The sequence below is a fragment of the Anoplopoma fimbria genome, chromosome 4 (assembly GCF_027596085.1).
Source record: "Anoplopoma fimbria isolate UVic2021 breed Golden Eagle Sablefish chromosome 4, Afim_UVic_2022, whole genome shotgun sequence".
In the NCBI taxonomy this organism is placed as follows: domain Eukaryota; kingdom Metazoa; phylum Chordata; class Actinopteri; order Perciformes; family Anoplopomatidae; genus Anoplopoma; species Anoplopoma fimbria.
In genome coordinates this window covers 6,011,191-6,028,571 of record NC_072452.1, presented here as the reverse complement: position 1 = coordinate 6,028,571, position 17,381 = coordinate 6,011,191, and the positions used below count along the sequence as shown (strand labels likewise).

The 17,381-nt window shown below is 41.3% G+C and overlaps 1 protein-coding gene across 3 annotated transcripts in view; it reads right to left on the bottom strand.

The window, feature by feature from the left end:
* Positions 1-17,381, bottom strand: part of pigg (phosphatidylinositol glycan anchor biosynthesis class G) — a 78,094-nt gene that overhangs the window by 14,794 nt on the left and 45,919 nt on the right. The window contains exons 11-14 of one of the 3 annotated variants that reach the window (XM_054597600.1): positions 14,220-14,529; positions 11,101-11,264; positions 6,550-6,761; positions 2,152-2,462 (exon numbers count right to left, since the gene is read on the bottom strand). In XM_054597600.1, coding sequence (XP_054453575.1) covers positions 2,410-2,462; positions 6,550-6,761; positions 11,101-11,264; positions 14,220-14,529 — 739 coding nt within the window. In that variant the 3' untranslated portion in view covers positions 2,152-2,409. Of the gene's footprint in view, positions 1-2,151; positions 2,463-6,549; positions 6,762-11,100; positions 11,265-14,219; positions 14,530-17,381 lie in introns of those variants that run through there. The other 2 variants (XM_054597601.1, XM_054597602.1) reach the window with 2 other exon arrangements.

The window sequence follows — 17,381 nt, the reverse complement described above, 5'->3', positions numbered from 1 at the left end:
GTATTCCAACAGCATATATGCTGAGGAGGCAGGGACTCTGGACTGTGTAAGAGGCAGGGGCGTAAAAAAATTAATTAAAAGGGCATCATGTTTTCTCCACTGAAAGGGCACCTTGGAATGGATTTCATCATGTTCTATCTAGAGTGGGGGCATCTACGAGGAAACATGTTTTCTCCACTAGAAGGGCCACGAAGAGCGAACTTCATCATGTTTTATCTAGAGTGGGGGCATCTAAGAAGGCACTTCATCATGCTTTCTTCACTTGAAGGCCACCCTACAGGGCATTTCATCATGTTGTATCAAAGTTGTGGCCAACCTAGAGGGCATTTAATGTTTTAGCTACAATGGGATCTTAGAGGGCACTTCCTCCTTTTTTCCATCATGCCCCCACCCCCATAAAACCAGAGTTAAAAGACAGTTAGGAATTGGGGGGGGGGGACTGCAGTGACGGTCGCAAAACAGTGGAGCTTTGAAAAAGATATACAATTCAGTAGGGGCGACTGGATTTAATGGATGACATGATGAAAGCTCTGTTATGAAACCAACCAAAACACCAGCAGGAATATTGGTATGTCTCACATCAGCTCTTCTGGGATGTTTTAATAAAAAAAGAAGAAGGATGATTCAAAGAACAAAGAGGGCAAAAATGATTATTTTAAGAAATTCCAGCAAAGTGAAACCATTTGCCTGATGTCAGACAGAATTGTCAACTCGTTACACTCTGTTTCCTTCCTGACGTTGCCTCTTCTCTAAAAGATTTCCAGGGGGGGGTTCAGTTTTTTTCGAATGAATTACCAGTGTCCAACTTATCCACCTGAATCTTATGTCGTTTTAAGTGGACAGCTGATGTGTTCTCATGACAACGTACATTGTGACGCTGTTGGAACGATACTGAGAAGACATGCCGTTTATGCTAAATGTAGCCTCCATTGCTGTGGCCAGAAGGTCATCTGTGCCAGTTGTGATGAAACTTAAAAACCCCTCTGGTGGAGGGGCCTTTTGGGCTCAGTTAGCACAATAAACTCTTGGATCTGCTGAGTGGTATTGGCAAGCAGTTCCGGCAAACCTTCAGACCCCTCAGAAGAAACATTTCTCCCGAACATGTCTGTGGAGAGTGAAGTGTGTCCTGTTTGGTGACACATGGCTGCACCTTTGCAGTGACAAGAACCAGTGGTTTGGGCATCTGATCAGGATTCCTCTTGGACATGTCACACTGTGAGGGGTTATTTATCCCTCTTTTTGCCTTTGAGGCTTCAGGATCCTCCAGAGGAGCTAGAGGAAATGACGAAGGACGTGGACATTGGAAGAGGGTAGCTGTCGTGACCCAGGACTCATGAAGCATGTAACACTATAAGCATTCATGTTATAAGAGAATAACATAACACAAGTGGAAATAACAGAACAAAGAGAGCTGTAAGACAACAATTTAAACTGAGTTCACTTTTGTTTAAAATTGTTTTTGCAAGATCTACATTAAAAAATGACAGATGGAAATACCAAAAATATACGTAATTATGTATGAAATAGGTAAAAACAGACCCTTATGTCATTTTGATTCATTTATGGATACTGGCAAATATCGACATTCACAGACATTTTGGGTTAAAAACTTATTTAATTCAGCTTTTTGTCTGCAACAGTTCTGTTTTCGGGGCAATAATAGATCTTAGGCGCATCATCACTTTGGAGGTTTTAAGAAACTTTCCCTCAGAAGTGAGCAGAGAATTAAATGTGCGGTCCCTTTAACGATGGCATTGAAGTCCAGCTCCTGAAGGCATAAGATTAATATTTAGTGGGTGGATAGCAGATAGAAGGATGATGCTAAATTATCATCCTCCTACTACTACACGTGGAGCTACGCTGGGTGCACTTTCACAGATGGTTCGGTGTCCAGTTTTACTAAGTCAGTGGGAAACTTTGACAGGAGAAACTCCAGTGAAAAGTGCCTCATATGTCATTCGTCCTCCAGAGCAGACAGATGGCCTCCACCAAGGCTGAATAGAGCTGAAAGACTATTAAATGGACAGCTAATCACGTATATATCAGGACAGTGCACGCATTCACATTTAAATGTCTGCTTAAAGAATGCTTAACAAATATTTCTGCTGACAAAAATCACACGGAAACTAAAATCGTAGTGTTGTAAATCATTTATTTCATTATCAAGGACATAAATAATGCAAGTGCAAGTCTTAATAAATATTATGAAGACTCATCTGTCACTTTTAGTAGTGTTCTCTGCAACAAACAAAATAAGTTGGAAAAGCTCACTTAGAAGATACAGAAATCAGAAGAAGGTAAAAAATAAAAGGGACACAATTTAACTTAAGAGGAGACAAACAGAGTGGTAGAAATAAACACACACATACAGTATGAACAGGATGGTTTTCACAGTTCCTATTAACTACATTAAAACAAGTGGGGTGTTACCAGAATAACAGTCCAACAGTTGGAAAAGAATCCTGTGAAAGAAAGAAACTGCTGTGAACTGAACAAATTTCTACAAAGATGGAGTTTCAAAAACAACACAAAGAAGATCCCCACTGCATTGCTAGCTCATGTTAAAACGCTTTCAACCATGTGGACACTACAATTATTCTGATCCATTTCATGGGCCGGTAGGTATTTGGTTACAGAGGAATGATTTCACACGGAAAGAGTCGTCCCATCGGATTTGTGCGAAGCTGCTTTGAGGCCTCTTCTTGCTCTGGTGCAGTCATGTTCTACACACAGGTCCACGAGGAAGGAAAAATAAAAGCAATTCAAAGGAACTGTGATTATTATCGTGATTTATTTTGGTATCTGGTTTGGAGTTTGTCACAGTGACTTTGACCCAGACACCACTCCTTGTTAAGCCATATCGGACTTCATGTTTTTCCAGTGATATTCTCTGACTTTTATGTAAATAAAAACACGTTTTGTTGGCTTCTCTACTTTAACCCGACTACAGCTAATAGCCTTTCCATTAAAGGTTGAGTAGGAAGGTATTTCACGAAGATTCTGGTTTGTTTAGAATGAATAGACCACAACTATGAACGGACAAGGAAAACAAGAAAAACACTCAAACTCATCATCAGCAGAAAGCCCCAAAAATCAACAAATTACATCACTGGCTGCTGTCGGCAAATCTGCTGCCAACGCTGAGACAAATGATCCCTGTGATGATATTATCCATAGTCCCAAAGTACTCCAGTAGTTTTATTTCAAACTCCACAGGACTAAAGTGGTGTCACAGGTTTTCATTTTAGTGCAAGGTAGCTGATGACATGCAGAGGGATGCGGCGGCTCTGTCAAACACATCTTTGACACTATAAAAAAATACACAAAGTACTCCATAACACCAACATCATTCATTTTTACCTCTCAGAACATAAAATTATATCTCATGTGGATGTGTTGCAGTCCATCAAACACTAGTATTATAGAAGATGACCATATAAGGTGTTTTTTGTATCATACGTCATCATAGCCACACAGTGGGCTTCCATGACGCCATTTTGTTGTTTAAAGACATCAGTTTGCAAAGACGTAAGGATGTGGAGCATCGTAAACACAGATTATTAGCTGCTTCATAAACTACATCCATCACTTTGTTTAAAGTCTGTGTGTGACTCCTTATTCAACTGAAGAGAGGAAAAGGCACTTCACAAGAGTATGCTGTCGATTCAGAAAAAAGGGGTCAGCTTCATCTTTGAGCTCAGCCACCTCAAAGCTTTCCTGCTTCTGATGCAAACCAGCTAACCTGCAAGTGATCCATATGCGTCGTGCGTCCGTCAGTGACCCTGCGTATTCTAATGTAAATCCACCCTTACGTCTGACTTTTCAATGATGTTCAGGACATTTAAATTCCGTTTCCTGTAGGTATAGCCAGCGTTGAGGCTGTCCATGTCAAGGTGAGTCGCAGCAAAACAAAGCGTGAAGCTCGTCTTGCGTCAGAGAAAATCTATTCAGAAACGCACTGAAACCAGCATTGCTTTTTCTTTTTTACTTTTCCTTCCTCGGTTTGGCATCTGCCTCTCTGACGCCCGCGGTACCTCGGGGGGATGTCAGTGATCTTAGCCCCGGGCGAGATGCTGTTTCAAGGTAGACAGCTCATCAAGGTGAGTGACAAGTGTTGGGGCGGGATCTTACAATTCTTCTTCTTTTTTGCCTTGAGGTGAAAAGTTGCACCCTGTGGTTTTAACACTAAATCTTTCAACTCCTTTGTTTTATTTGATTTTGATCTTTTTAAGGATAATGATGTAAGAAGGGCCAAGTTAAAATCAGGAGGCAGCTTTGAAGCAGTCACAGCTGTTCATCGATATCACTGCCACTCATAACTCAGCAAAACAACTGCTGGAATGGAGGTCTTTGCTTTTATTTTGTAATGCACCGCTGCAATAAAACACTGTGGTACCGCGTACTGGAGGTGGGGACGTGAGTTATGACAAAAAATACATGAATAAACACGATGTAACAGAGGCAGTTTTTTTTAACGTATGGGAGACTAACATTCACAGGAACTGCTGATTACTTCCATGTTCTTATTTGACTTTCAAAATGGAGGCCATGCGATACTATATAGTAATACGACGTGCTCCGTAAGTACCGGAGCAGCAACACTTTGCTCTCTTTGGCTCCGTACTCTTGGTTTGGACCACAGCCAGCTTGCAAGCTTTACTTTGGTGAGAGAAGTTTATAAGTCTGCAGGGCGCTGCCAGACTCTAGAAAATGATACGACCTGTACATCCAAATCGTGATGCATTATCAGAAAGATTCAGCTGGATATGAGGACAAGTGAAACAGGGAATTATTGCTCCTGCAGCAGAACTTTTAGGTCATCCAACTACAAGGACTCAAGCATGTTGTCCTACTATGTAAAACCATATTTTCTATTGAGCAATGTGGGTAAAAACCAAGTGGACTGAATTTGTTCACATCTTTCTGAAACTCTAGTAGATGAATGACATTTTTTTATGGCAGCGGTTTTACACTGTTCAGTTTCATGGCATGCAAGTGTTTCCTACATGCAATCTCACACTGACTCCATGCCTAACTTAACTACAGTTAAATCCTTATTGAGCTACACTGAGATAAACATGTTGAATGTTCTTGATGGGCTGCAGACCTCTAGTTGATGTTACACTGCATTAGAAATGCCTGCAAAGACACTGAAATTGCTACTGAATAAATAAAATCTCACTTGGAGCTGGAGTAAAAGTAGCCAGAGAACTAGAAACCGTCTTGTGATGTGATCACACCAGCCGCGACGCCAAACCGAGACTCCTGCTCGAACCTCGAAACTTAACCTTCATTTTAATCATAACTACACACCTGTAACATTTTGTGACTATCTTGCACGTTAGGGATACGAAACAGACAGACAGACAGACAGACATACATATAAACACCTGGAAAATGACTCAAAGTCTCCTCTGTGGTAGTTTCCTTCTACAGTCTGTGTCTCCAGGAGCACATTTAGCCATGATGAGAACAGCCACAGCCTGACGCGGCTGGTAATGATAATACATATCAAGGAAAAGAAAAAGGAATCAAAAAGATTACATACTATTTCCACCAGAGAAACAAAAGCTCCCATATTAAACCCCCATGGTACACCCACACAAAGTGCTTTCTCGTATGTTGCCTGATTAGACCTCCTTCTCAGGACTGTGTGGGCAGGTACACACTCTGCTTGATTGGGTCCTGTTAGCTTCGTTGTACCTGGACAACTTTAGAATTGGTCCGCAGGCCCTAATGTCACAGCAGACATTCTGCCCAGTCACAGTGTGAGTGTTACAAATAACATTAACGATGTGTCCCGGTAAGTCATGTCGGAGTGGCACAGTGCCAGGACCCTGAGAGCGAAGCAGCCAATTGGAATTGAGCCAAATTTATTTTATTATTAACACCTGTGCTTTTCCTGGTGCGACAAGTCGAAATGTTGTCAGCGACAAACGCTGCCTTCAAATGGAGCAGTGTCTACCGTGTACACCACTTGCCGTGTCACTTCCCCATTCGAAGGCAACAAAAGTCACATTGAGTTTAGTTTCTAATCAGCCGGAATAATTGAAAACACCTGTGAGGATCTTTACTAAGCTGTCAACAAGCACCCGAGCATCACATGTTTACACTCTGCGCAACGTGAACACATGCGGCTCTCCCACGTATTTAAATATAAACGTAGACAAAACATCTGCACAGCAGTCCCTGAGGTAACAATGTATATGTAGATAAACATTTTTTTCTCTTTCAAAAAGCTTCTTTATGTCTTTTCAGTTTTATTCACCCACCAACATTTTTTCCTTGGACCGAATGAAATATTTTAAATAGACTGCTGACAAAAATACATTATAGTTTCATTCTCAAAGTCATTTATGCAAACCAAGCCTACAGAGTGCAAAGGAGGGAGCCTTTGTGAAGCAGCACAACGGTACACTACGGAGTGAGGGAATGCATTCCGCAGTGTGTATCAGTCTGAGAGTCTCACACACAGCACTAAGAGACAATGCCCGACCCTTTGACTTCCCCTCAGGCATATCCGCGTCTTTGTGCCCCCCTAAGACTTACTGGAACTGTGGCTTTGCTCCATGGTGTTGAAGAAGAGACAGACTCCTGCAGTCAGCAGCAGGTGCATGGACTCATACAGCAGTTTGGGTGAAAAGACGCTCCATATGAAGAGATGGTACCGCAGAGCCGTCACCAGCACAATGTAGGCTGCAGCTGGCACCGACCTCAGCAGGGCCAAACAGTAGCAGCCATGGCCCACTGCAACCGGGCTCCTGCAGAGAGGGAGAGGAGTCATCAGAGGGGAGGAGAGCACTGCAGAGGCATCAAAGCAGGCGACTCTGAGCGAGGAGTAACTTTCTGTCAAGGGGCACAGAAAAAAAGTTTCGCTGCGAGCCAAGGTCATCCTAAGCCGCGTTATGTTTTCTAAACGGTGATCAGTGAAGCTGCAGATTGTTTGATGATTCAAACCAGCAAAAGGCCACATTTTCTCATTTTTGTGAGTTTTTAAACCATACGCATGTACCCAAGAGAAGGGTATGATCCAATTATCTTCCCACAATAATGCGGATTGCTGGCAAGTTCTGATAAAAGAAGTTAATGACTTTAAAACCTGCATGATGGGAGGAAGGGAGGGAGCAGTGTGGAGATTAGGAGATGATGATGTAAAACCAAACACACGCACACACGGGTACACAAAGACTTATTTTCTCACGCGCTGAAACACCAGAGTAAATGAGTACAGGGATCTGGTTCAGTAAAAACAGGCAGAGTCCCAGATGAGGGGGAGGAACTTCAAGCCGTTACCCAAGACAAAAGAAGTAGGAGACATGGGAAGATGTCCAGTTTGGAGGTGGAGGGCTGATTAAGAACACACACACACACACACACACACACACACACACACACACACACACACACACACACACACACACACACACACACACACACACACACACACACACACACACACACACACACACACACACACACACACACACACACACACACACACACACACCAGTGATCGATAATGAGCCTTCAGAATGCAACAATTTCATACACAGGAATAAGAGACTCATTCTGGGAGGAAAAAATGAGTCGATAACATTTGATTACTAACTTGTAAAAGTACCTCTGTGTGCCAAGAGGTTCTCTCAAAGGAAACGTCCACATCTTGTTTTTAAACATCATCATCTTTTAGTTATGCTCATATTTCAGCCATCATTAGGTTTAGTGCCTCACAACTTAAAAAGATACTCAGTAATTATGTTATTTGTTGTCATAAGGGACATTTAAAAAAGAACTGGTTGAAATTGATACAGCAGAGACTAAAATATCCTGACTTTTAGTCCGGAGAGTGGGCCAAGCTCCAAAAACACTGGATCCTACAAATGAAAACAATGAAACTGAATATGGACTTTTGTTGTATCGTCAATTGAATATAACTGGTGATAAGGTTAATATTCACCTTATCTTTTTTTATCCAAATACGAGGCAGAGGACTTGGATGGTTTGTGTTTCCCGAGTGAACCTTTTTGTAAATCTGTGACCAGCAGTTGGTTCAGATGAAGAGAGATGAAGTTGGTGAGTATTAAATGGTTTGAGCTAAATCATGAAAAACAACTAGTTCGTAATCCCATCATGCTCCAACCATGAATCAGCGTTTAAGCACTTCCAATAGTGACGAGTTCCACAGGCCGGCTGTTTTGAAAACAGCTTGAGTTTATTTCTGTCGTACCTCAAAGAGCTGCTAAAACATTCACATGCAATCCCCGAGATCATTCTCTCAGAGGAGAAGACGAGCGACATCTTTGACATCTTCTCTAATTTACAGTTATATAAATGGAAAAGGCGATAAAGATGCTCATCAAGCTCAATTTTAGCCTGATGTCATTTACCCACGGTGTCTTTAGAAACAAGAGAAAATCATAATCATACATGACCAAACTGAAGAAGAAGAATAAAGCCCTGCGCAGCACTCAAAGAAATACAAATGTTTTTTTCTGAAGAAATCCTTTTTTTTTGTCGTCAGAAATGTTCAAAAGAACACAGTGTAAAATGGGTAAAATGATAGATAAACGAAGCACTTGAAATCCTCTGCCAAAAAACAGAAGTACAAGTTTGATGGAAAGCTACGTCGCCCTTCACTACATTGTATTACATTTATATATGTCAGGATATCTCTTATAGAGACAGTTTTAATGATATTAATTAAGTAAAGTGGTGTTGATTGGCAAGTTTTGAAGATTTACAGTTATTATGGGAACTGAAACAATGAAAACATTCTCTTGGCCTTAATCAGAGTTTGACTGTGTTGAGGGAGGCCTGCTGAAAAGCTATCGATCAAAGTCCATTTTCCAGCACTTGCCTTGTGGTCGAGCTGCTGATGGTGCAGAGTGAATCCTTAATGAGCGGCTGTATACCAGACTATTTTAGATAGTCACAACGTCTCTGAGTGCATATTACAGGTGGGGCTTCTGTAGAAAGCACCGCGCTATGAATAACAACAGACTGAGATGGTGTCATGTTTACAAGCCGGACTTAATGGGACGTTGGTATGAGAGGCATCAGCAACTGTGGCGACCTCTAGAGGCTTAAGTGTTCACTGCAGCACACGTTGAAAATGTAAGGGGCAGTACAGACAATATGTGACCATCTCAGGCAGCAATTTGAACCTGTATACATTAAAACTCAACACGTCCACGGTGACTTGTTGGTGACTGTTACGTGATTTTGCTACTGTATGCGAGATCCTGCTTCCTGTGGAAAATGAACGCCACATCTTTGCCGAGCAGCCGCTTCAATCTCTGTTTGGCTTTTCATTTAATTCGTAGCCCTTCTATTCCTGGTGTGGTGCTGCAGGGAAGATGACGGGAGTCATTATGTTCACCTTAGAAGCACTTAGCCGAGGTTTTGACGTCTCGTCATGGATAAAACCATTTGGTCAGAGGTTTTAAAAAAAAAACAAAAAAAAAAAAAAAAAAAAAAACTTCATTGTAACGCTAAATGAAAGGTTAAGAGGTCACCGACGTCACAGAGCCATTCTCCGGAAACAATTAATGTCTGCTGCAAATCTAATGTGGAGCCAGCCGGTAGCTGTTCTGGTCCGAAGTGTTGGATGGTCAAATCAAAATCACCTTTGTGATTGGCTCCGCTGCTGGCAGCACCAAAAGTTTAAGATGAGTCGAGTTTTTTTAATCAGAGACCGGCTGAACTACTGAAATGTTAAACACTTCATATTCAAATGTGGGATCAAAGATAGTTTAGAATACAAATCAGGCACCGTTATACACACCCTCTGCAGTCTCATTTCTCATTTGAGCTAACAACGCTCTCTTTTACATTTTAATCACAAGGCTGCAGCTTCAGATACATATCCATGCAGTTATTATACTTCAAATGTAAAACAGCAGAGGCAGGTTAACAACTTTTATACAAACACCATCTTTTTGTGGAGAAGAGCATTTGTCTTTTGGCTCCATCAGCAGGGCAGCTGTTGTTCAGACACAGACCTCATCACTCAGCTCTGTGCTGGGGCCTCATGCTGAGGGGACGCTGCAGTTATTGGCTGCATTCACACACATACAGCGCCCCAGCTACTGGCCTCTCTCCAGTTAAGGTCTTATGCGGGTTAAGCTGTTTACATGCATCTTTTGATACCCTGCAAGCGGGCCTCCTTGTTGCCACGAGTAAACCAATTAACAGAATATGTCAGAATATATGTATGATTCAGAGGGAAAAAGTATAAAACAAGGGACAGCCAAACACTCTAGCAGTAGTGGTAGTAATAGAGAAGCTGAAGACGCCAAAAAACAAGGTATAAGAGAGCAGCATGTTTGAATTAAATCACAGCGGAGCAGTGGTTCCAAACATTTGGCTGCCTGGTAGATAGAAATGTATTTCTACCACTTTTCATCACTTATAGCTAACTGTTAACTTATAACATAAACTCTCTTACTGATGCTGATGGGCAGCTTACACGTTATTGAAAATAGAGTAGTAAAGATCAGCAACGCCAATGTTTTATCCTATTTGGCCATTGTTTCCCCATAAAATCTAGTTTGAATACAAAAGTTCAAACAGGCATCTGCAGAACATGACATTAGCTCACTACAACAGAACTGGGAACGTCACTGACACAAACAATGATAATAAACTCTTTACTATTAATATGTCTCAAGGATTTAAAAAAGACGTGTTTTTAAATGCTCCAAAAAGAGAAGATCTTAAGAAATAAACATTTTGAGAGAGTAACATTTAGCGAGAAGACTTTCAATCTTTGTTTCATTAGAATACATTTGTCATTCCAAATACAGGGATTTTAGGACCACTACGTAAAATGACAGACATTTAATATCCAGGAATTAACTTTATAATCAGTGTGTATACATACATTTTCCCACAATTGTTTCGCATTGACCAATCACGGTCCAGCCACGTAGCAGGTTTCAACCTAGTCTTATTTAATCAAATACATCATATTTTTCTGTTTTATTAAGTTAATGAGTTGAACTTTCCATGTACCCTGTTGGACACCGCATGAATAAACCCGGGGTACAAACACTCCTGGATGCACATCATCCATAGAGTGACTCTTACACTGGCACTTACCGGTCTCTCTCTGAGCTGAGGTGGCAGACCAGATGACAGGCCCAGAGCAGGGGCCCCGCGTAAGTGCTAAGGGCCGTTAGGAAGACGGCAGGAGCCTCCACGTAACTTTCCAGTCCGACGAAGCCGACGGAAATGTCGACGGTGGCGATGTTGTTGGAATTGCCCTGCAGGAGCACAAAATATATCTTTTTTTAGTAACACAGAGGGTACAGGAATAATAAGAGAAAAAAACGAGAACACAAAGATCTGTGGGCGAAGCTCTGTAAGCATTTCGGAGCTCCAAAGAAGCGGCCCTTTGCTTTATCATCATTACGCTGAGCTTCTGGCGACTTCCCAGCGGCCCAGTTGTTGTTTTCTGTTTTCCAGTCCCCCACCAGGGCAGCACACACTGCTAACCGTCTGCAGGTGGACTCTAGTTAGAGACACTCAGTCTGCTGTGTAAGTGTGCCAGCACATACGCTCTGTCTTTTTTATACAGAATATTCACGGATTATTTAACTTTCAAAACAGTTTCCAGTTTGTAGCGAGCCAAATATGACTGAAAATATTAAACCTTTCTAACCTGGTTTTATTTTCTTCCTTCATCTGCAGCTTTAGAAGATGTTTTTACTGCAATGCAACCAGGATTGATAGCCACAATATAAAGGGTATTTCTTTTGTTCTGGAAAAGTAGGATATATTTACATCTCTGATCACAGAGGGAGAGAACATTAACAGCTGGCTCCGTTTTAAACAAGAATATGCCTTTGTTCAAATGTAGTTATATAGTGCAACTCTAAAAAGATGTTGGAAAACTATGAAGATATGAAGAAACATTTCATAGCCTTAAAATGTATTTTAAGGATTTGTTTTTTATGAGCTTGTTGTTTCATCACAAGCTCCAGCAGCATCTGAGAGAATCAATACAGCTTTTTTAAAATGAAAGAATTTCAAAATGCATAAAGTTGTCTGTCTTCGGCCAGTGTGGAATATATACTAATGAGTAAGCAGGTTAAGATCTATTTGAGGGGCTTTTTAACTCTGGTGTAACACATTACTGAACCCAAGTACGATTGTTCCCTGGACAGTTTTTTTCTCGCTGCCAAAGTAATCCATGTTCACATTTGTGCTGCTCAGGTGCTTGATCTGATTTCTGTTTGGCACATTTGGGTTATTGAAATCACCTCCTGTGAGTCCCGTTCACGCCTCGGAGCCTCTTGGAGACGACTCAAGACGCTGATCAGATCCTCTGAGAACAACACTGTTGCGTTTGCTCTCATCTTTTCCTACAAAATCCAAATCCGCTCATTTACAGTATCTCATTTTGCGCGTGTTTTATAATTAGCAAATTCCACGAGCGTTACAAGTGATAATTACATTTAATATTCACTGTGATAAGTCAGGCTGTGTAGGCTCCACCAAAGCACTTACACAAGGAGGTGAGAAATGTCTGGGATGACGAGCAGAGATCAAGGACGTCTTTCTTGTTCCATTTTGAATGAAACGATCATCCACGAGCAGCAACACATTAAGCAACGGTTTATTTCCCGTCCGTGAACACATCTCTGATCACAGAGGGAGAGAACATTAACAGCTGGCTCCGTTTTAAACAAACACACATTTAATATCAGTGAGCAGGTTGGAGGCTGCATATGGATATTTTCCGACTCGCTGTGATCTTTCAAATGTAAGGAGTGTTGGTCTGCACTGCCAATAAGTTGTGGAAAAAATGTGCCAGAAATATGTTATGAAGTTCAGACAAAATCAACTGTCTGTTTTACCAAACAGAGCAATCTGTTAAAACTTTTTGTTTTGCTGTAAGTTCGGGTCAGTTCTGAGCTTTAAAAAACTTCCTTATGATGATTCATATTTTTGAACGCAGACAGCCAAACCTTCTACCACAAGTCAATAAATTCATGAGGTGATTTGGTATAGCTTGTGTTTTTGACAATAGCAATGTCTGCGTCTGAGCTTACCTGCAATATTTCCCATAATCCTCTTGGGTTTTTCTGGGTTTTTGGCCGCCAAACCACAAGGAGAATTTGAAAACAACAGCTTTCTGCCAGTATCTATAATAAAGCCACTGAGAACAAAACAGCGAGAGCGACCATGTCTCTAGACTTTACATTAACGTCTCACAACTCTGATCAGTTTGCAGCCCGGAGCTCACTGATCGGCTGTAGCTGTGTTTGCTGATTAGATTCTAATTCGACATAATTGTGATTATTCTGCATGACACCAGTTTTTTTTGTTTGGGAGCAAGGAGATCTAAATCACACGTCTCCGCTTTACAGATCCATTATGGCTACAGCTTCGTGGAGAACGTTATTACTCAAAGGCCTGTGATTACATGCCTGCGCGCCGAGGCTGAAAATTGTCTGGTGGCGGTCTATCCCCGAGCCCATCACGCTATTAATGACCCAAGGGTGATGGCGCTTATTAAAGGCAGGTATCACACCTGCCTTTGAGGAACATTCAGAGCTTGTAACACACACATCTACAGGAAGCAGCTAGTCCAGCTAACCTTCATGCCGGCGCTGAACGGAAGTAAAATAATTTACACACAAACACTCCCTCTGCCCTGAACTGCCCCTATTACAGTATCAAACCCTTTATCAGTGGTGATGGCTCTCCTAAATGTTGCTACACTCTTTGTCAGAGCGTTAAATTAGATGTCTCTTACAATCAGAGAAAGAAAACTTGCTCACTGATTTGTTGTTCCCAGAACCTTCTCCTTTTGCATAGATCTGGGAGAAGGTGGTTGGTGCTGAAGGTGGTTTGCGTCAGCACCAACAGGTTTGTGAAATGGTTGTAATTTGAACACTGGTAATGGTTTGATAATTGTTTTTTTAACAGCAAGACTTATTTTTGGATTTGCTCCAGGGTGGATTCATTCGGTAAAGTTGATTTGGAGAAGCTCAAACAAGCTTGTCTGAAATTAACAACTAAAGGTTAGTTGCCCCATTTAATGTTATTAGTCAGAAGTTAAAACAGTTGGCAAAATATTTGACACTGTTGGGGAAGGAATATTTAGATGTTCTATCAGTTCAAATACAGATTCTTCATTACTTTAAACACCTTCCATTGCCCAACACAGAGTAACAAAGCTTGCGGTCCCTGACATCATTACAGTGGCTTACCTGAAAGTAAAAGAAGGCCTGACCAAACCAGTAGTGCATGATGGTGGTTTGGGCTGCGTCGTAGTGGAGCTTCTTCCAGATGAACTGAGCCATGAGGGTCTGGATCAACAGGCAGCAGCACAGGACCGGCAGGTTGTGAGCACGAAACAGCAGCGACACCAACAAGACCAAGCCGCTGTAAATCTCCCATAATCCCCTGCTCTTCAGCTTGGCATTGGCTGTGTTGATCTGGGATCGCAACAGGTCTTTGGTGCCCGTGAAGAGGATGCCCAAGATGAAGACGTAGACAAAGCGCGCCTCCACCGTTCCCCTAAAGGAGAAAGAGTACAGGCTGTGTCATTTTTTTTTTGGCATTCGCAAGTAAGCCAGCATTGATTTTTCTCCACAAAAATTCCTCGTTCAATATTCAAGTAATTGTGGTAAGTGACTCTGGGAAGTGGATTCTGGCAGTCCTGTTGTACCTGTCCATGCATTCAGCAATTTAATATCCACAGGCTGTGATTTTGAGGCGTGATGAAAATAAATGAATTCAGACTTTATATACTAAATGTTAAGAGAAAAATGCTTCTTATCAAATAAAGGTGACAACAAAAACTGTACAACAATGGACGAGAAAAAGAATCGAACTAATTAGCAGAGGCAAATCTTAATAAATGAAGTGCACTTGAGCATAAAGCCCCAACAAAATCTTTGAAAACAGCACAGGAGGTCTACACATAGTGTCTCTGTGAATGTGATACAATCACGTCCTTGTGGAGGGAGAAAACTGGAAGATAAATGGATCAGCATCAGTAACAGGGCTGCACGGTGGTGTAGTGATTAACACTGTCGCCTCACAGAAAGAGGGGCCCGGGTTCAATTCCTGGGCTAGACAACCTTCTGTGTGGAGTTTGCGTGTTCTCCCCGTGTCAGCGTGGGTTCTCTCCGGGTTCTCCGGCTTCCTCCCACAGTCCAAAGACATGCAGCTTAGGTGCATTGAAGACTCTAAATTGCCCGTAGGTGTGAATGTGAGTGTGAATGGTTGTTTGTCTCTATATGTCAGCCCTGCGACAGACTGGCGACCTGTCCAGGTGAACCCTGCCTTCTCCCATTGACAGCTGAGATCGGCTCCAGCACCCCTGCGACCCTTAACTGGATAAGCAGGTTACGGAAGATGGATGGATGGAGCATCAGTAACAGCAGATATGGGAAATGGAGCGTAAAAGCTCAAAACAATACGTTTCATTTGTTAACCTTAATTTGTAATATATATTGTTTCTTATATGACTGAAACAATCCAACCATCTTCAATCTAGCATACTGGATTCCTGCATATTTCACTTAGACCCTTTGTTATAATAGGTTTTCAAAGTTTACTATTGTAATTCATTTCCTAACCCTGTCTCTTGTGTGACACGTTTCCTTATATTTCTGTAACTCATAACCCTTCTTTCATTCAGTATGCAGTGTGTCAATGTAACATAAATAATTAAAGGTGTGAGACTGGAAGAATGAATGAATTGCCTGAGGAAAACAGACTTTCACACCCTGTCGGTTGTACTTTCTGCATTACTATAATTTGAGGAACCTGTTATTAACAAATTCTTAGTGCATTATAAACACCTTTTTCAAATGGTACTGATAGCAAAACAATTTTTTTTTTTAGTTGTAAATAGTACAATTTAATTTTTCATTTAATTTTAGTCTTTCTTTTAATTAAATCCTGTGCAAGATACAATCTGACAGATTCTATCCACAGTGACAAGGCTCCTGTTTCCATCTGGACATCATACACTCCCACTGTTTTCATTTCTAGAGACGTAGTGCTGCTACATCAACACACAGTAACACTGACCAAAACATATAGCTTGTATTTTCTTAGTTCTTTTAACGAATCAATGCTGTACAGTAGGTCGCACTGGACTGCCTGTCTTTGGGTTGATAGAAAATGTTCCACTGCATTCTGGGTATTTCAGTGGCTATTCTGTCAGTTAAATAGGAAGCACACACTGCGGGTGCCATTATTGGGTATATTTCACTTACAATTTCAAATAAAAAGGCACAGTGAGCAAGGAGAAATTGAGTATAGACCTTTTCATTGCCATTCGGTTGCTAGGGCAACAGCTTTGGTCCAAGACTACTTCCTGTCAGCTACAGCATTAACAAACATTGCAACAGGAAATACTGAGGGCCCCATTTGAAATGTTGAAGTGTGTGCTGTTTAAGTATGATTAACATGATTAAATACTGTTTCTTAGCCTTGCTAAAATAATGCGGTCTAATAATGTGAGGAACCAAACTGTACATTATAACCTTTAAGAAGGCACTCATGGACTACATGACTAGATAAACTGGCAACTGATAGTTTCTTTATTTCTAAGGCATAAAAAGACAGATTGGGCCTTTAATTTAGAATTTACACAAAACACACTTACAATTTTACACTGACATTTTTACAACACAATGTTTGCCAGTATTAAAGTCTAACAGGTGTTTTCAATTGCTGCGGCTGAGTAGATCTCTGGACAGTTAAAGTTTAGTGGAGCTACGCTTGATATAACGTGATGTCACAAAACTCGATGGACCAATATTAATGATAACGAGGTAAATTGTTGAGTGAGGTGGGGGCAAGATTGGACCCAGCGCTGCTGCTTAGCATGGCGGTATTAGCAAGCAAACTAGCCAGCTGCCTGTTAGTTAGCTAGCTAGCTAGCTAGCTAATTCAACCACTCTTTAATTCTGTGAGTGGATAAGGCATTCCGTTTTTTAAGTGCTACTCTTTTACTCTGGCTCTCTAGGCTTTGTAATGTTACTTTGCTACTGCTCGTTTTAGTCTTTACTGCAAACCCTCACCTCAGTGAGTACGAAACTGAAGTCTGATAAGTTTATTAAAAAGTTAGCATGCCAAAAATGTTGCAATGACAATTGGTACACATAAAAACTGCCACTCTGACCATTCTGCTACGTTGATTTGAATGGGAAAGTTTGTTTTACTCCTATTTTATTTCTATGGTGTAGGTATACTGTCTTGGGAGGAGGTCTAATCAGGCAACAAGAGTGAAAACACATTTGAGTGGACTATGACTAAATTAAACCGTTTAAACTGAGTTGATAAAGTCAAACTGGTTGAGTAAAATTGTTCAAAAAAAGAATGACCAAATTCTAAACATCACAAGAATGGCT